This window comes from Micropterus dolomieu, unplaced genomic scaffold, assembly GCF_021292245.1.
Source record: "Micropterus dolomieu isolate WLL.071019.BEF.003 ecotype Adirondacks unplaced genomic scaffold, ASM2129224v1 scaffold_161, whole genome shotgun sequence".
Taxonomy (NCBI): domain Eukaryota; kingdom Metazoa; phylum Chordata; class Actinopteri; order Centrarchiformes; family Centrarchidae; genus Micropterus; species Micropterus dolomieu.
Window position 1 is genome coordinate 1 of NW_025744154.1, and position 24,979 is coordinate 24,979.

Genomic DNA, 24,979 nt, shown 5'->3' on the forward strand with positions numbered 1-24,979 from the left:
AAATCCGGCTTTAAACTTCTCCACAACAGTATCTCGGACCTGCCTGGTGTGTTCCTTGTTCTTCATGATGCTCTCTGCGCTTTAAACGGACCTCTGAGACTATCACAGAGCAGGTGCATTTATACGGAGACTTGATTTCACACAGGTGGATTCTATTTATCATCATTAGTCATTTAGGTCAACATTGGATCATTCAGAGATCCTCACTGAACTTCTGAAGAGAGTTTGCTGCACTGAAAGTAAAGGGGCCGAATAATTTTGCACGCCCAATTTTTCAGTTTTTTATTTGTTAAAAAGGTTTGAAATATCCAATAAATTTCGTTCCACTTCATAATTGTGTCCCACTTGTTGTTGATTCTTCACAAAAAATTACAGTTTTATATCTTTATGTCTGAAGCCTGAAATGTGGCAAAAGGTCGAAAATTTCAAGGGGGCCGAATACTTTCGCAAGGCACTGTATCTACCCCTGTGAACTACATTATGTTGGAATCACATTTTCTGACTGATTTACGCAGAAAAAAAATATTTCTTGCTCACCTTGTCCTTTGATGTTATGAGAGTATCCTATGACAGCAGACTCGGCCACTGCAGAGCAGTGATTCTGTTACAGAAATCACAATCAGAACCGTCTGTACCCGATGGGAAAATATTTGACTTGATTGGCTTGAGCTTTGGTAATTGGTGAAAGGACCTAAAAAGGCACTTTTAATGAAACTGAAATGACTTTCCTTATTACTTGTGTATATAGTTTTATTAATGATTTTATTGCTATAAATTTTTTAATCGCTTTCATATAAAACTTGACATATTTGTCATGTTATCAACCATGAAAAAAAACATGGATTCAGGTATGCTAATGCTGTCAGTCACACTTTGGGCCAGAGTAAAATACCTTGATAAACACTAGGAGGATTCCCAGGCACTAACGCAGATATTAATGGTCCTCAGAAAATTATGTTGTTGATAACATGACTTTCATATAGTGTAACCAAGAAGTCCAAATTTCCCACTTGTCCCACATATATTCAAGTTTGAGCAAGTTCCTGCAAGAGAATAATGCTTTCATAGCATGCTTATAAGCTAAAGTTAGTACAATCTTCTAGACAAACATTAGCATGTTGCCGTTACATGAGAATGAAAATTATTTGTCAATCATTGATTGGCCTTACGACTACATCCTCTATCTCTGCTGTCCCAATCCTGTGACCGCTCACGTTGATGACATCATCAAGGCGGCCGGTGATCTGGTAATACCCCTCCTTAGAGCGATAGGCGCCATCACCAGTAAAGAAGCAACCTTTTGGCACAAAGATTTAGAGACCTTACAAAAACAAGAAAGTGACAGTTGAATTTCCATAAGGTGCTCAACAAACGAGTTGAGAAACACCATAAAGACAGACGGTTAGGAACACATCGTACTGTACCAGGATAAGGCTGACAGTAGGTCTCAATGAATCTCTGGTGGTTGTTATGAATGGTTCGGGCCATACCAGGCCAAGGCTGAGCTATACACAGAGCTCCGGATGTGTGGTTGGAAGTCAGCACTTTTCCCTGAAGAAAATATAAAACAGTGATAACTGTTAATGCAAGAAACAAGGACAAAATAATAACTGAGTAATAATGTTGTAAGTGCAAAAATTGTGCTATGTGATGTATTTTGTCTTGTTACTTGCAACATTGTATAGGCAGTGACACTGGTGATTGGTCCAACAACTACACTGATACACCTACATACCTATACTCACAATTAGAGCGCCACATTAAACCTTGTGGATATCGTCCTCTCAAAATGCTGTATGTAAGCGTCTGTGTGTGTTTTTGTTTAGTGGGAGGAAGAGAGATCAGATCAGTGACACCACTCCAACTGTCTGTGCAATCTGTGCAACTGCAGTTGCCACAAAGTGTTATGACAGATTATTAATGGGGACTCTGGCACGCACAGAGCGGGACTGACGGGTGGGACCAGGGTGGGTATCAAAGGTATCAAAAGTGACACAGCTGGTGACTAATCCTAATCTGACCCTTCCTCCGGGCTGTTCCCAGCCATCCAACATTTGCAGGGATGGCACGCCACACACACACACACACAGTCACACAGTGATGAGCGCCACACCTCAGGGTCCATGAGCTCGGGCTTAATGCCAAAGAAAGGTCTCATAGCCATTCCTGGGACAATCTCTGCGTCAGGGTCTGATGGCCTTGGGCTGATGCAGATGCCACCTGTCTCTGAGAACACAGAGTGAAACAAGGCAGATTATAAAGCTGGTGGCCTATATTTTTATCAGGGTTCCCACTCGCCCTTGAAAACCTGGAAAACAGTGGACTTATTTTCCAGCCATGGAAAACACCTGGAAAATGAAAGAAAAAGTTAAATGTCCTACAATGTAAATTGCATTTTCCTCTAAAGGTAAATATTAGTCACTGCTAGCTGGTAACTGCGGTAGTTTTTATTAGGCTTATAGATTAACGTTTTCTTCTCAACTTGTTTTAAACAGTTGAATTATGTTAATTGGTTAACAGTTTTAAGTTTGTGTTTCAACTCTGGCTTGGAGCAATGGTTTCAAATGTGTGTATTGTTGAGAAAGTTGGATAAGAATGAAGAGGAAGCCAGGGTCAATACAATGAATTGTAGCCCAGCTGTGTGTGCATCAAACTCCAGCAAAATAATGGCTAACAGCACTTTTTGTGACACTGCAACTGGGCAAAGGACCACAGTGATTTTAGAAAACTAAAGTTCAAGAGAGTTAGTTTGTTAGTAGGCAACATTGTAGGCTTTTATTTGTGTTGAGACTTCAGTCATTGGTGTTCAGGCAGCAGTGGTTAAAATATGATTAATAAGAAAAGCACACAAAACGAAACAAAAAAAAATACAATGGCTATACTGTAAAAATAATATTAAAACATAGCATTAAAAAAGGCAATATCATGTCATTTCTATGTAATAGATGATTTCATAGATAAGTTGTAGCCATAGACTTCGGCATAGAGAAAGATATTAGTGTATAACGTGTTCCCTGTCTTTCATACCAGCTAGATCATCTCTGGAAAAGTCCTGGAATATGATCTCTAGAAAAGAAGGTTCAAGGAGTCTTTATTATCCCTGGGGGGCAATTCGTTGTGCAGCAGTATGTAACATAAATAACACATAGGTTATACAAAACAAGCCAACATCAGTAAGAAACTACATACTACACAGAAGTCCACATCTCACACTGAATTATTAAAAAAGCCTATAGCAGCAGGGACAAAAGAGTTTTTGTGTCTGTTTGTCCTGCATTTAGGCAGACTGAATCTGCGGCCAGATGGCAACAAAATGAAGCAGCTGTTCAGGGGGTGACTTGGGTCAGACAGGACTGATTGTGCCTTCTTGAGGGTCCTTGTCTCATTTACAGAATTTAAGTTAGTCAGAGGATTGTGGGAAATTTTGCCACACACCTTAACTATATATTGCAGCCTGTTTTGGTTTTTAAGAGTGAGGGACTCAAACCAGCTCACAAGGGCAAAAGAAAGAATAGTTTCAAGGCTCAAAGGTGAGTTTATCATCGAGTGTGAACCCTGTTTATTATTGTGTTTTGATAATAAGACTATATATAATATTATGAGACTTATCATTTAAAAACAAAGTGATGTGCTTTTATAAAAGATGTTGAATTAAAAATGTCTCATGAATGTAAAAGACGGAGAATAGATGAACCTTCACACAGTTCTACACAGACTGGTCAAGACCAGATTAATATAGTGCAACGCTTACCAGAAAGCCAAATAATTAACCTTAACACAAAAACATAATTGCAAATCAATATTTGATTAAAATGAAAGGGACAGAGAAGCAAGTAGGAAAATAATAATAATAATAATATAATAAATGACAGAGCTGGCTAACACTGTAAACCTAATATAAGCCCTTCTCATTGCTACAGATGTAGATTGTGGAATTACAGCCATACTAAGCACATTAAATTAAATTAGGTTAGCCTGGACCTCAGAGACCCTCGTAATCCGCCTGGTAGTGTTGGTTCACAGCAGAGGGGACCCGTTTTAAAGTAGGACACAACAGATGATCCCACAATAGCATTAGCAACTGGCATCCTGCTCAGATCAACTGTAACCGTGAGACTTCTGGGCTACAACCCCCCCCCCACACACACACACACACACACAAAGAAATTACCCAACATTCTCCAGTTGAGCCTCAGTAGAGCCACACTAGATGTTTCCCCCTGTTTTCACTTGCTAACACACTAAGCTAAGCTAACAAGCTGCTGGCTGTAGCTTCATGTTTAGCATACAGACGTGAGAGTGGTATCAATCTTCACCTCTAGCTCTTCGCAAGAAATCAAATGAGCATATTGCCCAAAATACCAAACTAGTAATTTAAACCTGTGGATACTATGTTTTTTTCTTCTGCCTTAAAATTCCACAAAGCACCTCCTGTATCTTCTTGCCTCTCTAGTCCTGTATGATCCAATGGAGGCCGTATGCCAACAGCAGATCAAAATAAAATTTTCTCTCTAAACAGGCTACTTGCTCTCAGATCAACCAAATGGCATTTATGAATAATGCCACTTAGTCCTAATTGGAAACACTGGTCCAGGAAAATAACAAAAATATAATCCTTTTTACTGAAGTGGGGTATTTGGGTCATATCTGTGTCTGTAATTCTCAAGCTCATGATGCTCTGATGTTTAATTATTGTCAATTAATTATAGATTTTTGCCATTTGTAAGGTAATTAATGCAGCTTTTCCTCCATTTGGTCATTACTCAATCTAATTTGAAGGGACTGAGGATGAAACACAGTGTCAGTCATCAGTTCATTGCGAAAGTGATTTTGCGATTAGTGAAATCTGCTGATTTCTAACATGTTGTCATTATGTCCCATCATAAGCTACTTTATTATTATGTAGTTATTTTGCAGTGACATCACAGGTTATACTAAGTGTGAAGGACAAATCTGACAAGTCTGTTGTGTCCCAGTGCAAATACTGTAATTATACTGTCACAGTTTTACAAGCCCTATTTTTTTTTAACTAACAATTCTATTTTTTATTTTTCTGTGCTCAAAATGGAAACAAACTAAAGAACAAATTAACATTTTTTGTAGGTTTCCAAGCAGGTCGGGGTACAAACTGCACTATAGAGACTCAACTGAAAGTGGGAAGAACATAGGCTGAGCTGAGTCTCTCCAGACGACCGTGATCCATTTTGTGACATGGCTCTTTTGGCTGCTACGATCATAACATCTTCAACTGGCTTATGTGAGAGTTTTGACAAACAAAACAGTGAAGATGGGATTAAATTATTGCCGCGTGCATTAGTCTGCATGGCAATGGTGTCAATGTTGACTGTTATAATTGTTCAATATCAAGTAAAAAAAGGTTGACTGTTTACTTCATGCTTCTGGTTCTGGTGTGCTGCTCCTGAAACCAGATGTTTAATTCTGAGAGGAAAACATCTGGTTTGATTCTGGAGTCCAGAGGGGATAGAAACACCCCCTCACTTTATGTGTGTGTGTGTGTGTGTGTGTGTGTGTGTGTGTGTGTGTGTGTGTGTGTGTGTGTGTGTGTGTGTGTGTGTGTGTGTGTGTGTGTGTGTGTGTGTCTCCTCCCCCCACGTACTGTAATGTTGTGTGTGCGCACACTTGACCACAGTCCCGATGTTATGTAATACTATTATTGTTGGAAGGGCGGAGCAGACTGCTCTCCCCTTTAAGGCCAACTGATAGGCTGTTTTGTGCCTGCAGACGTGGCTGCATTTGACAGAAAGTTTATGAACTTAAGGGCCTTTTGTGGAGGGATTGTGATCCTGTCAAAAAGTGATGAAAAATGCTACTATAAGAGTCACAGCATGAGAGACAATAGCAAGTTCTATGTGAATACAATAAATTAGATTTGGTTAACCTGTTGGAAAAAAACAGCCCTTTTCCAGGAAAAACGCCTGGTTACTGTAAATATGATGAAAATAAACTAAAATACAACAGTTATCATACAATATTTTCAAAATATACCAGGCGAATGTCCATATTTTGGCAATATTTACTGTTTAAATGTTGACTTTTATTGGGAGTTATCTTTAAAACACTATTATTACTATACATACAACCACATTCCAAATAACATAATGTTGAAATATTGATAAAAACAGTGAATATTCATCAACATTCCTGTCACCAAAAGCACACCCATGTTTTACAGGTCTGTAGCTTGAGAACGGTACATCCCACGTGGTGGTGGTGGGGGGCATCAATCGATCCTGCTTGAGCAGAACATTCATTTGATACCCTGGATGTGTATGTAGCTCCTACGGGTCGCCCAACAAATGGCAAAAAATACCGTGTGTGAGAAAGCGGCACATGCTCTGAAAAAAAGGCGAGAGAAGGCAGGCACAGCTCCCAGGCGCCCGCCGATACTCTGAGCAACAAATCCGCTGATTCTTGGACTTAAATGGCATATAAGACAAAAGTAAGTCAGTGGTTTTGACGATTGCGTGCTGCCCCGGTACCGGGGGCGTCTGTGTTCAAATTAATTGGTGATGACATATCACAAGAAAGTTAGAGCACACAGAGTCATAACACAAAAAACAGGCAAAATGTACGATAGTAATCACAGACACAATGCATGTACAGTGTGGGATGAAGAACTTATCCAGTTCTTCCAACAGCAGAACGAGCAGCTGGCAGCAGCAATGGCTAGTTTGAACCATGCAACCTGCAGTCTGATAACAAAGTAAAAGTTCAGCCTTAAGCATTAAACACCCTAATGCCAAAATAGTCTCCAGCCGTTATCGTTTGCCGCTTACATCTTCTCAAATGACTGGGATGCTTTCTTGACAAATGACCCAACTGATAACAAGAATTATAAGTGATTCATGTGGAATAATTAATTTGATCGGCTAATTGTTTCAGCACTGCAGTTAACAAACAACTTTCTCTACCGCCCCTAAATTTTTCTATAATCCAACATGAAAATCCAATCAAATTGGTTGGTTGGTCATTTTTGTGATGACTTGTTTTTAGGCTCTGGGGATGTAGGTTGGTCCACCACTTTGAGCCAGACTAAAATATCTCAACAACTTATAATGGTCTGCCATGAAATTCACGGTCCCCAGAGGATGAATCATAATAACTTTTCCCACCACGACTATACTGTTAACAGATAGAAGCCATCAGTATCTTTTGTGGTGATGCTCTGTCCAGTTGGAGTTCACCATTAATAAGAAGTGGTCAAATGTTGCTATCGTCATTTCGGGTAAGTGCAAAACAGCAGTGTTCGATCTGAGACAATACCCAGTCTACATTCACACACTACTCAAGTAAGTACATAGTGTACATGGTGTACTACATGGAAGTGTACTAAGGGAAGCATCCAAATTGAGATGCAGCATTAGTCTTGTTTCATTTTGTTTCCAATAGCTAATAAATTCCACAATTTCAGGTGTATTCACAGTTACCTGTTTGCCACCAGGTGTCCACCACAGGGCAGCGTCCTTCCCCAACCACTCTGTGGTACCACTCCCACGCTTCAGTGTTGATGGGCTCACCCACTGCACACAGACAAGCACCGTATAATCATATACTGTTGCCACGTGCTGTTTGTGTACTTTGTTTTAGCCCAATCCATATTTTGTTTAGGTTTTGAAAAAACCAAGAAAAAAAGTTTCTGTAAAATGTAAAAGGCATCTGTGTTTGTTAGGATGAGGACTTCCATTCTTTATGTTAATGTTTGTCTTTTAACCCATTTGCGTCATCTTTCAGGGGAGCAGTTGTCCATCTCTGTGTGTGTGAGGTTGATTTCCTGGCATGCTGGACTTAGCCGTGGACACTGGAACATTGAGGCACATTGACATACCGGCCCTGCTTGACTTTCAATATATTTTAAGTCTGCAACATGTGTGTGTGCTTAGAGGAAAGGAATGTATACAGTAATTTCCATTACATGACACGTGTGTTACGTGTGTGTGTGTGTGTGTGTGTGTGTGTGTGTGTGTGTGTGTGTGTGTGTGTGTGTGTGTGTGTGTGTGTGTACATACTGTATTTGATGTGGACAAGTGCCAGCTGGTTGACTTGGGTAAATTAAGTGCATGCTAACGCATCAAAGTAAAAAGGGAAATGATATGCTAAACAAACGTAGTCACCACAAAGTCAGACTACCTCTGTGATAGTGAGGGAGATGTAATTATACAACAGTCTTACATTTGCACAAGCTGGAAAACTAAGACAAGACAATGCACTTTGAGCGATGCTGCACTGAAATTATTCAGTTTAAAGCTTGCATCAGTTTTGTTTAAGAATTTGTCATTTTCAAATGAAAATCAATCAATTCAATTCTGTTGGCCAATTATTGGAAAATTTTGATCATCAATATCCATCTTTACTCAATTATAAAAAACAAATTATTCTTAAGTAAAAGAGCCAGATATGTGAATTTCAATTGCTTTCAAAAGCTGTTTTTCTGATTGCTTGTGTTACAATACAAATGAAAACCATCTTGCAGAAACCTAAATCTTCCTTTTAATGGAGAGCTATTGAGCAAATAATGGTATTTCTAAGTAGTAGCATGTTTTTGCGTACCAGAGCCAAGAGTTTTGAGGGTGGAGCGGTCGTATTTGTGCACCCACTTGTCTCCGTACTTGAGCAGCAGGCGTATCGCTGTGGGAGCCCCGTAAAACTGGTTTATCTTAAGTCTCTGAACCATCTCCCAGTACCTTCCTGTGAACAACAAAACACGTCTGTGTTAGCATGGTCCAAAGGGATGCACTACTATGTACTAAGATGATATGGAAAACTCAAAATCAGAACAGAAAGCCGACACCTGAGAAGTTACGACTAACACCAGAGGGCTTTTCATTCTGCCCAGTGGTGATGAGGACAGTTTCATCTTGACAGTAACAAGGTGTGTGTGCTGATGACACACATGATGAGTGTGTCCTGACTCCTGAGTATATAGAAGTCCTAATATTAGGACTGTGGAAGGTAAGGCCAAGTTCAACTGTAAACAGTTATTCATAGACAAAGACACAAGCACGCAGAGCTCTTGGCAAAGGACAGGAATACTTGGAAGGTGTGTGCCAACACACTTTACACAGCACATTAAATTTTATTTCAACATGACACTAAAAATGTTATTACAATGATACAATGAAAACTAGTGAGTATATGACAAATTAGAGGGTTTACTTTTTCAACTAAAGGTATTTAGTTTTTTTTGTAATATAAGTAAATATGAGTTTTATTTTTATTATAAATTTGTCGACCAGTCTGATACAGTGCTGACATTCATACCTGGGTCAGGGTAAATGGGAGTGCTCTCAAACAGGACAGTGGTTCCCCCGTTGGCCAGGGGCCCATAGACACTGTAACTGTGTCCTGTTATCCAACCAATATCTGCCACACAGCCGAACACATCTCCGTCATGGTAGCTGAAGACATACTGTGATGAGAGGGAAGATTGATGGGATGATTGGATAAAAAGAGAAGATTGGGTGTTTTGTTTCCTTTTTATGTTTTGAAGTATAATACTATTTAAGGTGGAAGTTTGGTTAATAATTCCAAGTTTTCACTATATGACATGGATACACCATGCTAAAACTAGAGTACAATGTTTGTGAATCTGCTGTGACTATGCATTGCGTGATTTAAAAAATAAGAACAAGACTCCACAGGTCGAGCTTGGTGTTACCCTGTGAGTGAGTGCGGCATACAGCAGGTATCCAGCCTGAGTGTGGACGAGTCCTTTGGGCTTCCCCGTGCTGCCGGATGTATAAAGCAGGAACAAGACGTCCTCACTGTCCATGGCAGCTGGCTCGCACACTGTGTCCTCCTTCAGCATCTCCTGCACGGCAAAGTGAATTTTTAGTTTTCATTTGTTAAAAATCACATTCAGTAATGGAGCCACAACAGAAAAAACTTTATTCTATGAACTTTTTCTGGTTGAAACATGATGTATGGTGTGCAACATGTGCAATGTAACTTTTTATGATGCATGGATAAGAAACTAAAAATATATAAGTAACAAAGGCATAAGAATTAAGGTTAGTCCATTTAGTAGCTGTTCTGGAGCTTTCTATCGTATCAAAGGATCTTCCTCAGGGAAGTGTAGCCTAGACGTTCAAATTTCCATTTTTCTTCTGCTGAGGAAGCTCCAGAACAGCTACTAATGGACCTAGGTGTGACACTGTTCTGTTAACTGCTGTTTCCAACATCTCAAACTTTTAATCTCAAAAAATTTTATTGATTAATCCGTTAGTTGATCAAAATGAACAATTTTGCTTAACTGATTTATTTATTAAGTAATTTATTAAGATAAACTGTATTTCTGCTAAATCAACATTTAAAACAACTCTTTACTAATTCAGGGAAAAGTGACAAAGTGCAGCTGCTCTTAATTCATTTCTGATTGGCTTACACTCTTACCTCCTCCATGGCAACGTCCTTGGCTGTCATGGCGAGCGGATTCTCTGTTCTCATGGCAACGAACACCTGCTGTACTGTCGGGCAGCTCTGAACGGCTGTATCCACTGTCTTCTTCAGCTCGGAGACCTTACCCCCTCTGACGCCCTGGTTTACCGTGATGACGGTGCTACACTGGGCTGAAAACAGGATGTTTAAGAAATCAGACTGCTGAGGTGGATTATTTTTTTAAATTGACTGTTGTGGTCACTTTTACCTCTTGCATTTTGATTCAGTTTCAAACTTAGTACCCAAATATTGTGAAACTGTGGCTAAGGACAGAGATTATATCGCTGAACACACACTGAACTTTATAAGGAGAAGGGCCCAAGAATAGTTTCTGTCAAGGAACAAGGTGAAGAGTGAGGAGGCAATCATAATCTTTTGATCCAGGAAATCAGATACTTCACTCAGGCCAACAGTATGTCCTGCTGACCAACTCATTTAGAAATGAACACAGCATTAATTGATTATTGGCCACTTGGGGGAAGCAGAAAGATCAGCAACCTTATAATCATCCTTTAAAATAGTTATGATTCAAATATTAGCAAACAATTATCAATTTCCACATCCAGCAGACACAGCAACATTAGCTTTCATTTAGAGTGGTGTTTGTGTCTACACGGTAAATGTAAGTCCAAATTCACTCTCCTTTTAGCTCTGGTTTTGGTCTCCACCAACTCCCTCCCCCAAAAAAACTTGGCTCTCTGCTACTCATTAACTTTGTTAGGCTGTCGTTTGACGCTGGGCAGGTAGTGTGCAGTGGGTTTATCAGGGCTTTATCAGTGAAAACCGCTGCCTGCTGTGGCTGGAAACAAGGTTAATAAGAACAGTGAGACTGAACCAAACAGTAAAGTTGCAGCTTTAAAACCAAGACAACGAGATGAAAGCGGCTAAAATGTTTCGTAGCAGATCGGAGCTGCAGGGTCGGGTGATACTTCTCTGTGCATTTGTCACTGCAAGCAACCACTTACACATTACAGATAATGATTTGATCTACTGTCAAAATAAAATAATATTGATCAGTGCAGCTTTAAAATGTGTCCTGTTTACAGTTTTATGCCCAGTCACGTAAATATGTCATCTCAGTCAGACGGCATCAGCAGGTGAGTCACACCATCTCACCGTCTCTGATTCGCTCTGCGAGGGCCTCAGCACTGAAACCTGCAAACACCACGTTGTGTGCTGCACCGATACGGGCACAGGCCAACATGGACGCCACAGCCAGAGGACAAGGAGGCATGTAGATGGTGACGCAGTCCCCCCTCTTCACGCCACGCCGCCTTAACAGGTTGCCCAGGCGACATGTCATCTCCAGTAACTGCCTGTAGAGAGATATCAATGAACTTAACTACGTGGGACGAAAGGAGGAGGAACACACACCCACACAAAATCCAACCTGCTGACCTGTAGGTGACCTTGACCTCTGACCCCGGTTCATCTCTCTCCCAGATCAGGGCCACCCTCTCAGGACAGGTGTGCACATGGCGGTCCAGGCAGTTCACTGCATCAACCCATTTAGAAACCAGATACACACACTCATAGAAAATGTCACAGGGTGATTAAGGTATTTTTTGAATAGATATGCTGATTAAGAGACTGGTTTGCATGATGATCCCTTTGTTGTCTCTAGACTTGTTTTATTTAGAAGTGTTTCTCAAAAAGCAGCATGGGAAACTGTGTCTGTCAGAAGGAAATAAAATCACTGCCTCCGATTATCACTTTAATTAATCACCATAAATCCAATCATTAGTCGTGTTATTATTAAATGGGAACCCAGTCTTACCGGACACATTCAGCTTTCCTCCCTCAAACCACTTTATCATGCCTCGGCTCAGATCACAGTCTTGGACCGTGTGGAAAGGACGGATCCAGCTCAGTCTCTGGCTCGCCACAGCGGCCCAGAAGCTCTCACTGTTGGAGACGGAAAACTCCTGCAGGGCCGAGCGGTTCGACGCGCCTTCAAAGCCCGCAGCTTCGGGCATGAACGCCGTTATGTTACATCTACTTCGACTCAAAACATGGAAGTAAGATCTGAAGACGGTAACTGCGTACTTTGAGGTGCATCTGTAAGGCAGCCACATCATGACAGCGAAAAAGTATTGCGTGTTAGCGGAAGTTATGTTTGCAAAGCATTTCCTTCTCAGACGAGTCAGTGTTTAAGCAATTTTGGAAGTCGCTCTGCTCAACTTTAAGTGAGGCGAAAAACTTGGAATCTCCGGAGGGGAAGGAGGAGGAGGCTAGAGCAGTGATGCGTTAAAGGGCGGTACATATGTGCCGACACTTTATCTTTTGTTGGAAGTAAAGTTGCAAAAAAAAAGAAAGGTTTCTCTTTCTGCAAGATTGTGGAAATTAGCCTATAATCACTTCTTGTCCCTCATTTAAAGATCCAGATTTCAAGGCTGGTTTCTAAACTAGTTGTGATGTCACAAAGTCATGCTCATAAAAATAAGTCTTAAAGTGAGATTTATGGTGAACAAAGAGAAACTTATCAGAGAAACATCCAGGTGAAGACAATAAGCAAAACAAATTTTTGAGTGGAAGACGGCTTTAAATATCAGTAACTTTTAATGAGGCTACAGATACATTTATACAGAGAAACAGATAATTCATGTTAACTGTACACATAGTACACATTAACTATCGGACATTATTTTCAGTATTTACATCACAAATGTTGCAACAGATGAAAGAAAACAAAGATTCAGGCTTGTAACGTTTTCACAGGACTTTATACCAGCTGTGCTTTCCAGTTACCTTTAACTGAAATCAGTGAGGGAGGTGAGGTCAGAGGTCACAGTTATCTCCTTATTAGCACCTGTGGAGCAGGTGGTCTATTTCGTGCTAAAGATGCTTGTTGAAAGGAGACTTGCTTCCAGATACCATCTTTATCCACACTGTTGCATAAAGTAGCTGCCATTTCACAGAACTGTAAAGGTTAACAATCTATTTAAAAGAAAATAAATATATTTTTCTTAACGCAGCTCCATCTTCAGCAAAGGTTAGGGAAACACTTGTGTGCGTAAGCCTCCTTTTAAGTCTCCTTCCAAAGGTGACATGAAGAGTGTAGTTTGGAGTTGGCTGTACAAATATTTCTAAGGGCAGCGAGGAAGAAATAATCTCATTGGTTGAGTTAATAAACCTCAAAATGTTGACGCCGAAGAATCTTTTCTCAGAGCAGAAGTTACTGACAGGTTTATAATATATAATCTGCAGTATGAAGTCTAACAAGCTCATGGGTGACTCCAACTCAACCAGTGAAACAAGACTTGTGCCTCTGACGTGTTTGTAAACTCCACTCTGCGGGTATTTCGCCATCAGTCTGTATCCTGCAGCCCTTTTCAGTTGCTCTTCTCCACCTCTGCTGTTTCCTGCTCCGTCACCTTGTCCCCAGTTTCCTCTTTATGCGTCACGTGGCTGCTTGTCCTGTCTGAAACCGTCCCGAGCATCTTCGCGCTGTGCTGCTGTGCCTTCGCTCGCAGTGCAGCAATACTGTTCTCCCTCAGTTCCTCCTTAGAAATTGGCGAGTTAGTGTCTTTTGTCTGTTTCTCCTCCTCTTCCTCCATCACTTTGTCCACTGGTTTCTCCTGTGTTACTGGTGGTGGTGATGGTGTCAGGCTGCAGGGCTTTCCAGGAGAGGTGTGCGAGGTTTCACCTGACTTCTTGTGCATACCTGAAGGGGAAGGACAGTCCACTTAGGGTTTGCAGAGAAGGGTTGGATAACATCACTTATCAAGAGCACTTTTGTCTTGTAAGCATCCTTGTCTTAGTGTTTACAGGTGTAGCATGACGTATTGATGCATTTAGGTGATTTCAAATCTATAATGTAGCACCAGTTTTTATGTGTTGAGGTGTTTGACATTGAAATGAAGTGTGAAAGAGAGTGAAGGGGACAGATCGATGGACAGGACCTCTTATTCAGTTAGAGACACCTAATTGATTTAAATTAATCAATTAACGTGAGGCAAGAGGAGATTTAGGCTAATCTGTCCTGATTAAGTAGGATTATTACTGTATTGACTGCTACCTCTTATTGACATGCTGACACTTTTATTGGCTCCCAACATGAGCCCGGCTTAGCTCCCACTCCCTGTTGTCAGAATACATCTTAATCCCCATTTTCAAACACAATGACACAAACTAATACAAATAAGGATTGCATTTATGTCAACAAAAGCAGGTTTTCTTTGGACCTACAGTACAGCAACTAAAATATGGGCTAACAGTAATTACACAAGAATGAGCAGGAAAACCCCCACATTGTATTTGTATCAGACAGAAGAAAGTCTGAATGGGGCAATGGAGAAGAGAGATAACTTTGCAAACTTGATTTTCACTTAATAATAATAATAATATTAATAATATTAATAATAATGAGCCTCATTATTGATATTAAAGGTGTAATATGTATGACTTTTATTGCCACCTTTTACATTATGACCATAATGATCTGTAAAAATATCTGTGAGAGTGTTGGAATTTTAAGAAACAAAACAAAAGCTGAGGCAAGCTTACCAAATTATTAAATTACAGACAGTCATATAATAAAAGGCAGGAGGAGAATGCCAATTCTATCATTGTTTTTGCCAATAGAGATCAAGATCAATAAAGGTCATAAATTTCATAATAGACTTTATATAAGTCTGTCAGAGAAGGAACAGCAGAGGTGTTGCTTATAACATTAACTATGGCTCTATTCTATTAAAGTGTCCCAGTGACAGTGAGAAACATGTAAAATACCCGAAAAATACTGAAGCAGCTAAATGGAATTCAGCCCTCAACAGTCATATTATTTACACCTGTGACTTTTCCTACTGTGACTTGTCAAACTCTCCTCTGTGATCTGTAATTCTCCCAGTTGAAATGTCAACAAACATACTTCTGCAACAGCTCACCTAATAGCCACGGCGCGTAAGAGTCCGTGATGCCCTCCTTGGCTGACTTGAGGATAGACTCCGGCAGCGGGATGGAGTGACGGACCATGGCCCCGTACAGGCCATACTCTGCCATCACGCTGCTGCGACCCCAACACTTTTCCCTCTTCCTCCACTTGGCCCTGCGGTTCTGAAACCACACCTGGAGAGATGAAGGTCAGATAAGGGTCAGATTTATTTAAGTTTATTGAGCTTTGCAATACAGTGACATTAACGTGCAGGCCTATAATTTATCTATGAACATTCTTAATTGTAAGTAGACCAAAATACGATTTAAATCCCCCCACACTGCGTGCAGTTGCTTCACTTGGATGTTTAGGCGTCACTGCAGAATGACGTATGTGCAGAGTTTGACACTAAAAGGTTGTTTTTACATTCATCTGCTGAAGGTGGGAGCGTTTCTCTGTGATCACTTTAAATCTCAGGTTAAATTGTGTGTACTGGGTTGAAAATCCATGCACATACACTGAAAATGTACTTTTAAGTGAAGCAGGAGACAATCTTGCGTTTGGAAGTAAAAATTTTGCATGATTATTCATAGAGTCTGGATTTTTTTAAAAGAGAGAAGGAGTAAATGTAATTTTAAGATTTAAGATCTTAACGAGGTAATTGGACTTTTCTTGTGTAAATACACATATCAGATACAAATTATTATTCAGAGCAGAGTATTTTTATATTAAAACATGTTTGGAGGGAATCTTCTTTTACTCGTTTCTTTTAGTTTGATGATGAGACAATCCAAAGTCACTGCTGGATCAACATAAGAATATTTTATTTTAGTGGCCCAGGAGAGGCTTTAACAAAAGATAATGTAAATGAAGAAGACTCCTTCCCATTTTGATTCAAATTTGGATGTTTGCTTGTGCACAGATTCCTTTAGGTCCATTATAGACTCAAAATGAAAGTGTCTGCACAAAATTCAGTGCTGACATTCAATGTTTAATATTTTTTCCTCATTGCTTCACTTATAGAATATCTTCGGCCCATTTTGTGTGTGTGTGTGTGTGTGTGTGTGTGTGTGTGTGTGTGTGTGTGTGTGTGTGTGTGTGTGTGCGGGCATGCTCATGCATTACTCTCCTTCTGGCTCTTCAAGTGCCTAAATTGATTTCCACCAAGCCAGACCTTGTAATAGCCTCAGCAAGCTTGTGAATATGGATGAGCAAAACAGGGGAAAAATGAGCATCCTAAGATGGCCGAGGAGGCAGGATGGGAAGGGTGTGTGTGTGTGTGTGTGTGTGTGTGTGTGTGTGTGTGTGTGTGTGTGTGTGTGTGTGTGTGTGTGTGTGTGTGTGTGTGTGTGTGTGTGTGTATTTTGCAGACCTGGAATTAAAAAAGATCAAAGCCGAGCCAGGAAAGCTATTCAGGTAGATCTGATGATAACCTCCATCTCATAAAAAGATGAGCCTCAGATGAGCAATCATGCTTTTTGACAGCAGCAGTGTGAGTGTGCATGACAGTGTGTTTGTCATCGCTCGCACGTGTGTGTGAAGGGACAGGTGACCCCAGGGGCAAAGAGGCTGATTGAAAAATAAGTTAATTTCCAGGCCCGATCGATGGGAGACAGGCGCTCAAATATCACGGGAAATTAAAATGCTCATAGCAGCCAGAGGCCTCTGCTCCACCATTGACCTGCGCAAATTAATTTCTATGTAGTTATCGTTTCATTTCAGGGCTGCGGCCCGTCTCTCGCAGGGAAAGAGGTAATAAGTTATCCTCAATTAACTAATTACACTGAGAAGGTGAATCAGCTGCTAATGTGAAACCAGAAGCCATTGTGAGGATGATGATGGAGCAGCTGACTAGTGGATCTACCTGTTTTTTTATGGGGGTTGTTTTGTTTAAAAATCCATCTTCATCCCTCTGAAATAAGCTTCATTTCTGCTACTACTACTGCTACTGTGATTGCAAGTCATTTTAACTTTGAGTTCATGTTAAAGAAGCTTTATATTGCAGGAAATATCTGAGTTATCTGACTGAATACACACTTTTTTGTCATATTGTCCCTCTTCAAAGCAAGATGATTAAAGCATCTCCATGATTTGAGATAATAGCAGAGCATTAACATTTACCTTTCTGCATAAACTGAGCAGTTATCAATTAACACACCTGTATTCTGTCCTCTGGCAGCTCAGTCTTCATGGAGAGCATTTCTCGGGCGTATACGTCTGGATAGTGAGCTTCATTAAAAGCTTTTTCCAGCTCCTCCAGCTGATAGGAAGTGAAAATAGTTCTGCAAATAAAAGGAAAGAGAACAAATGAGAATAAACACCCTTATTTGGATTTCTGATTTTTTAACATTTCTTTAATTTTGTTGAATTTAAATTGAAATGGAGTGAAATATGAAAAAAAATATAATCAATTTGAAATAAAATCAACAGAAAATCAAAATACAAAATAGGCCATGTGATTTTTTCCCTCACAAATATTCGTTATTAATCTTAATTAAAAAATAATAAATAATAAAAATAATAATAATAATAATAATAATTTAAAGACAAAACAGAGGAACTCTCCATGTTTTTTATGTCAGCTGTTTCTATAAGGACTTTTAGGCTAAGAGAAAAACCACATTATGAGCATGACAGACACACACGTGTTATTGCAGGAATTAAAAATAGATTTTTTTAGTTTGAGGTTTTAATCAGTGATGACACCAAACTAAGGTCGCCTATCGTGATGTTATAAAGGCCTAATACATGTCACACCGGAATATCACCAGTGTAAAACATGCAATTGTAAATTAATAAATGTAATAATAATTGTAAATGTAATTATATATCAGTTCGATAATCTTGTTTTCCATTTGTTTGGTTTTTCTTTTACCTGTGTCGTCTTTTCTTTCTCTTCTTGCTCTGACTCAGGGAGGATTTGGAGAACTTCTGGTCACCGGAGGAGAGACTCAAGTCATCAGAATCTGCGAGGAAACACATCAGTGAACAACTAATCCAATACGAGGACAACAGCAATAATAATAATAATAATAATAATAATAATAATGATAATAATAATAATAATAATAGGCTATCTAAATTGTATAATAGGCTACATGAAAGATGGTGGAAAATAGTTGGCTAATTCTGGTCTTAAGTCGACCTTCCTGATGTAAAGGGTTCATTTCTGCTTATTGAGTCTTCCCCGCGGATTTATCCCAAATTATATTAAATATCAACAAATAAATACTAATAAAACTAAATTAGTTTAAGAATTTTTTTTGTAAGGCCTCCTCATCTTTCCCCATTTAAAAAAAACCCAAAAGCCTTTAAAAAGATGCATTTCAGAAGAAAAATATTATAATAATATTTATATTTATAATATTATTTTGAATTAAATTTTAGTCTTTTCATTATTCATCTCATTATTATCCGATCAGAGGGCGCGAAAGCTTTGATATCTGTATTTGTTGACTTCTGTTATTTCTCGGTGCATGAAATTTCTGCTATCCACTCATTCTAGCTCGCTCACAATACATAGGCCTACCTGAGCTAAAAGTGTGTGCTGATATAATTTGAAACATACAATCTCATCTGTGCAACAGAAACCTGCAGGGTGTTAGAGTTAGCAGGCCTCACCTGAGCTGGCGGAGTGCTGCGCATCCATCTGTGTGTCCACGTGCGCCGCTCTGTGCAGCGGCTGCAGGTGCACATTTTGCGCCTCAGACAGCACCTCCAGAAAGGCAGGCTGGCTGTAAAACGAGTGTATTCCCTCTGGTCCCAGCAAACCCATACCGACCCCGAGAGCCCCGTGTCCGAGGGCCGACCTGGCGGCCAGGACGTGCGCCCTGTGCGGCAGAGCCTCCAGCGGCCGCCTCGGGGCCACCGGCGGCTCCTTGTTGAGGCCGAGCAGCTCCTGGATCCCAAAGCCGGTGCGCCGGTGCACCGTGGGGGCCATCTTCCAGACCGGAGGCGGCTGCTGGGATCCCCCGTGGCTCACGCTGGTTTGTGAGGCTGATTTTTGTTTATTCTCATTGTCTGAAAGCAGAATTCCCTCCTTCCCAGTCATGGTGGTGCGGTTCCACTTTTTGCTCTCTGCTCCCTCCAAAAAAGCCAGCATCCCCTTGTGCAATGAGCCCCGTGATGCTCCGTCTTTATCTCCTCCGCCTCTCTGCTGCGCTTTTTATCCGACGGGCAACAGGCGTGCAGCCAATCACAAGAGGGGAGAGACTCCATCCTGAAGTTCGCATCAGCACCATTAAAGTAGATTACAATAGTTCTGTCGATTAATTGAGACAAAATATTCCTATTATTTTTATCTTAAAATCCTCAGCGAAAAGAAATATGTATTGCTCTTACTTTCACTAACCCTTCCTGTTTCTGTCGCTGATCATCAGATAATCAGCCGGGTTAAACCCCTCAAGTCGAGGAAAATCAGCTTTCTTTGCAGCACGTTTGTCCATTTAGTAGTGAGGAGCCCAAAAAATACTGAAAAGCAAAAAAATACTCATTACTTAACTAAATCTGCTGCTAAATAACACACGTTTGGCTTGTACAGTTTATTATTAGCCGTTTTATTTCAGCCTATTTATCGCTTATAAAAATAGGACTACTAGTTTGATATAATAGCCTATATAACAACAACAAACAACTTTATTTGCACAAAAGGAGAAGTCTCATTTACGAAATAAGGTGTGACGATTAAAATCACAGTAAACCGATAGGCCTACAGTAAAAAAAAAAAAAATCATGCAATTGAAAAGATGAATAGGCCTAATGTGATTACACCTGAGTAAACTTTTCTTAAACTCAGCTCTCTATATTTTAATATTGTGTCAATATTAAGGTGAATCCTTTAAAAAATAATGCACACTAAAAACAGGTCACGTTGGATTTTCAAACACTCATAAACTCACATAAGCCAATTTCTCTATCAGTTCATGAATCAATTGAGCTTCTTATTAAGAGGACAGCAAAATGAAACAACGTCCCGTGTTGATTTGCATATTCTAATTAGGTTTGCGCACTAAACGTTTTGTCTTTGGTGGCAGTCTGCTCATCTGTTGATAGGTTATTAAACGTTTTTTTTATTCTTTGACGTGTCACATGATAAAGAATACAATATCCCAGCTCAGGGTATTTAGGGCACACCAGGGTGGCAATTAAAGAGGGGACAAACAGAGGAGCACATGCCTGTGTGCTATACAGCAACAGATTTATTTTACCTCCTCCTCCTCCTTTTTTGTGTAGTTTTAGGTCTGATATCAAACACAAAAAGCTGTGACACAGACTGAAAAGTTGCAGTGTTTCAGCGCATGAATGTGTAAGTAAGAGCGAAGACATTTAGGACGTCAGGGGAAATCAGCAGCTTCTCTTCACACTCATTTATCACAGTAGGCTATACACCTCGGCTCAAATTCAAACCCACTGAATTGTGAAATGAAGTGAAAATACTTTCATATTCCCTCTGTTTCCACAAACCTAATCCTCCCTAATCAGCTATTATTCAATTATTGCGCCGTTTCAATCGTTCCGAGATAATTTGCGGCACACTTTTGGACATCTGGACAGATAATTACGCAGAGGAGAGTTTATGGAGATGAGTGGACGCGCACGATAGAAGCGGAGATAACAGTCTTGTCAATGGGACATGTGGCGATGAATAAATAAATAAATAGGTGGTTCCGGTGGGACTGTTTGGCAGCAGTGCGTCAGGCTGTCAAACCCACATCAGATTTAGTGCTGGTTTGTAATCTGTGACGTGAGCAAGAGACGTGGCTTCACCCCGGTTGTGTAACACTGCGCCTAATTTCCCTGCAGGAAAAGACACTCACAGGCCTTAATGTGGGGGGTAAAATAAATATCACACAAGATTTTTGTATTATAACACCAAAGGACATCAAGCCTGTCACTATTTACTGTTATGTATTTTGGCATTGCTTTATTAAATGATTTAGCCTTTATTTTCCCTAATCACTGCGGAACTGTATAAAATCTTCTCTGCAAATGGAAAAATTCAAAAGAGAGAAGTATCACCTATTTGATGTGGTCCAGAAATAAAAAGAGAAAATTAAAAATCAAAAATGTAAACTAACAATAAAAAACATTCGACTGGTCCAGATGTTGTAGCCTATAGAAAGAAAGAGGAGAGAAGCAAATTAAATTGCCTTCAGCATCTCATGAGAAGCTATTAGAGAGGCATTTCATTAGAGGTGAATGAAGAGATCAATGCCACACCGATAGTTATGCTAATGAGGGTTCTACATTACACTCATACACATGTGCAGATAACATCCATGAATCACATCCTTCCACTTCGATCAGGATACAGCCAGAAACACATTTTTGCATCACAGCTCACCGCATTATCCTGCTATATATAATATGTGTTGCATGATATAATCAGTCCACTGATTTGGTATTCTTTTAACCACTCCCCGCATGAACCATTTGGCTCTATCAGGCACTGTAAAGTCACAACATTGTCGTATTCTATTCAAGTCAGTGAACATTTCCATAAAAGATAAAAGTTTAATCAAGTTTACAACAGCTAATACTGTAAACTACAATGATACGTTAAAGGTGCAGGCAATGCAAAAATTGTGAACCAAAGGATTACCTGACATTCATGGCTGAGTAGCAGCGTCTCCTGTGTGGAGCTGAAAACCTGGTTTTATGTCAGAAAGTTGACAGGAATAACTGACTAAACCCAGCTACACCTGCTCACCTCACACTCTGCTGACAGTATATTTACATCTTTCATTTGAACTCCTTTTCTCAGTCCAAATGAATCTTCACATTCATATGTAAAGTGATGGATGACTTTACGTATGAAGTTCATATTTACTATTGTTAAATACACAATTTGGAAATGTTTTAGATGAGTTATAAGCCATGAATGAACTGTAAGTTTTTATGGAGGCTGTCTGTGCATTATTTGGCTACATATAGATGTGTTAATGTATATTGTGTGCATATACTACGTATGTTATTATGTATGATTACATTTAATTTATTATTCAGTTACTAACTATTTTATGACCACATTATTACCAAATACAAAAGGACGAACACCAGAGAAAAGGACATGTTCATTCTTCATCATGCAGGCAGCTACGTCTTCAGTAGGGGAGGGTGTCCTGCATAGGTGTACACATGACAGTGTCCTGTTTCCCATGGATATTTTGGTTTGTTTTTTGACTGTTGAAAGTGAAATATGCACTTTTACTTTGCTACAGCCAATTATGTTTGCTATTGTTCTGCAGCGCTACATATCTCTTCAGTTGAAGTAATAGCGTGACATAACAACGTCAGGATACTAAAATAGAGTGCCATAGAGCATGTTTATCCATCAAATGTACATTTCTTTCCATACTTGAACTGTGTTGCACCTTTGAGGGAGAGACTGTGTCTGAAGCTTACCATAGCTCACTCTGCACTGGTAAGTTAGCGTTTGTTTTTCTCCTCTGCTAACTTTTTCTTCAGTCCCTAAAGAACATAATGTCTGTGAGTATGAAGTAATATTAGTTGAAATATTGACCTTAAATACTTACCTTGAAGCTGCTAAGTTCTTCTGCAACCTGCAACAAACCTAAAGATTTTAAAATCATAATAGCATAATCCATTTAAATTGTTTTTCCAATGTTAGCATTAAGCTAATCACTAGCTCATGCTAAATGCCTAGTTGAGTGAACGAGCTGTGCACAGACCTTTTTTTTTGTGGTATTTTTAACTATATTTATGTAAGTAAAAAAAGAGTCAGACACAATTTTGTAATGCATCAGTTTTGGCATTGCAGTTTCACTGTGTTAGAGAGAAATAGACCTGCTTCCTGTTTGTTTATTGTAGGAACCTGTTAAGCTAGCAGCAGCACAGAACTAGCATGGACAGAGTATGGACCACAACAGATTTATGCAGCACACAAGCACAAGAAAATAAAGATTTGACAATTTGTTTTGAATCTAAAGGCTGTGGAGAAACTGACATATTCTACTAAAGACCCTCTACAGACATTTTAAAAAATATGGGGACTTCGTGCATTTGTAAATCAAGTTATGTGACCAAATCTGTAGTTTCTGACAAACAAATATAGCTTATGAATGACAGAATGATGAACTATATACATGTTTTGTTTTTTGTTTTTTTCCTTAATGTCTTTTTGTTGTTGTTGTGTTACCATGTATCTGTTTGGATATTTGTGTTGATATATGTATGTTTTGATCTGATAAAAATATTTGATGTTATAACAGTCTGGGTCAGTGATGAGCTTCTGAACCAGCTCTGTCTGTCTGATCCATCTTTGTCTTTGTTTGAGGCTCCAGAAGTGGCTCTTCTAATCTAGCTAATTGCCATTTCCCAGAGCTCAGCATTTAAGAAGAAGAGCTGGGTTACCAAATAGCTGTTGATCAAAACATCCTATTAAGGTGAAGAAACAAAAGGCTCTCACAATCCTAACAATGTGCCACTGGTGATTCAACAGTTTGCTCTGGGGGCACAAAGCATTAATTAGGGCAATAACTTCATGCCATTGCCGTTCTATAGTCTCCATTTCTGTATGAGTGCATCTATTTATGCTCTGAAGTTTGTCGGGGACTCTGACTTGACGAGTGTGCCACATTCCCGTGTTCCATGTGCAGATGTGTTATTGGCGTAATGAGGAAAATACTTTTAGAAACATGGGAGAGAGCACCCCCCCATCCCAACACCAAAACTTTCCTGACAAAATAATATACCTCATTGTGGTTACTCATAACTACAATTGACATAATTACTTGGGCCCATTTCTTGTCTAATTAGCACACTTCCACAGTGGATAGGGGCTAGCAGTTAGGCAGGAGAAGGGAATCGGACAGGCATGGCAGAAGCAACACAAAAAGGGGCCTCTGGTCAGCTTAATTAGGTGAGACAATGCCCCTGACTGTTTTGAGCTATGGCAGAGGCTCAGAGCTGGGGCCGAGCAGGCAAGCAGACTCTTCCAACGCCCTAATAAGCCCCTAATTGTCTTTTTTTGATTCACATGGGCAGCACTAGCAGACATGAAGACTGCCTGTTCTTGGTCTCCTGCAGAGAGCGTTGTCCTTGTCCCTCAGAAAGGGAGAAATTTAAATTGACTCACTCAGGGCCTTCAATGTTTGGCCCTCAAACTCCAGACAACTTGTGTTAACCTCCTGTGACAGCGTCCCAAATATGGAGAGCTGCCAGCATGTTGAAGACAGAGACGAGGGAACAGCACTGTTTCTCTACAGACAGCCAAGAGGTGCATCGAAAATTACTTAATGTTATCTTCTGTTTTAATGAATGCCAAGAAAAATCTAACAACTTTGGATTACTGTTTTTATATCTGCGTGTAATCAAATGAATACAGTAAATCTTGAATGCACAAGGCAACGCTCCAGGCATTCCTTCTAAATGTACATAATAAGCCTAATATTTCAGAAGAACTGAAAGAAATTCTATTGTTAGATAATATTTTGACTCTTTTACATTTATTTGGGGTGTCATCTCTCTTTTGTTTTGCTTTAAAACTCTTTAAATCAGCATTAATTGTTTTTTGGTTTGCCACTTGGCAGCAGCACTGATATATTTATCACCTTTAAAGTTGATATGGACAACCTGTTACACATCCAGCACACACGGAGAAAGAATAGCATTCATTTGGAGTTGTGTTTC

At 39.8% G+C, this 24,979-nt stretch overlaps 2 protein-coding genes across 7 annotated transcripts; both read right to left on the bottom strand.

The window, feature by feature from the left end:
- Nucleotides 1-463: 463 nt before the first annotated feature.
- On the bottom strand, nt 464-12,675 carry acss1 (acyl-CoA synthetase short chain family member 1). Of its 5 annotated transcripts, none has more exons than XM_046043286.1 (12): nt 12,233-12,675; nt 11,854-11,950; nt 11,572-11,771; nt 10,411-10,586; nt 9,677-9,829; nt 9,280-9,427; nt 8,569-8,706; nt 7,449-7,541; nt 2,114-2,226; nt 1,425-1,551; nt 1,215-1,297; nt 464-601 (listed from the first exon to the last, which is right to left on the bottom strand). In XM_046043286.1, the coding sequence occupies exons 1-12, from the start codon at nt 12,531-12,533 to the stop codon at nt 479-481; spliced, it is 1,752 nt and encodes a 583-aa protein (XP_045899242.1). In that variant the 5' UTR covers nt 12,534-12,675; the 3' UTR covers nt 464-478. The 5 variants fall into 5 exon arrangements, with proteins under 5 accessions (XP_045899242.1, XP_045899241.1, XP_045899244.1 ...); XM_046043285.1 differs by having other exon boundaries at nt 1,170-1,297; XM_046043288.1 differs by lacking the exon at nt 7,449-7,541 and having other exon boundaries at nt 1,170-1,297.
- Nucleotides 12,676-13,116: 441 nt separating this feature from the next.
- Nucleotides 13,117-22,916, bottom strand: LOC123967235 (visual system homeobox 2-like). Of its 2 annotated transcripts, XM_046043292.1 has the most exons (7): nt 22,864-22,916; nt 19,680-19,798; nt 18,950-19,589; nt 18,204-18,294; nt 17,487-17,610; nt 15,342-15,522; nt 13,117-14,119 (listed from the first exon to the last, which is right to left on the bottom strand). In XM_046043292.1, exons 3-7 carry the CDS (start codon nt 19,428-19,430, stop codon nt 13,788-13,790), a joined length of 1,209 nt encoding a protein of 402 aa, XP_045899248.1. In that variant the 5' UTR covers nt 19,431-19,589; nt 19,680-19,798; nt 22,864-22,916; the 3' UTR covers nt 13,117-13,787. The 2 variants fall into 2 exon arrangements, with proteins under 2 accessions (XP_045899248.1, XP_045899247.1); XM_046043291.1 differs by having other exon boundaries at nt 18,950-19,798.
- Between the last annotated feature and the right edge of the window lie 2,063 nt (nt 22,917-24,979).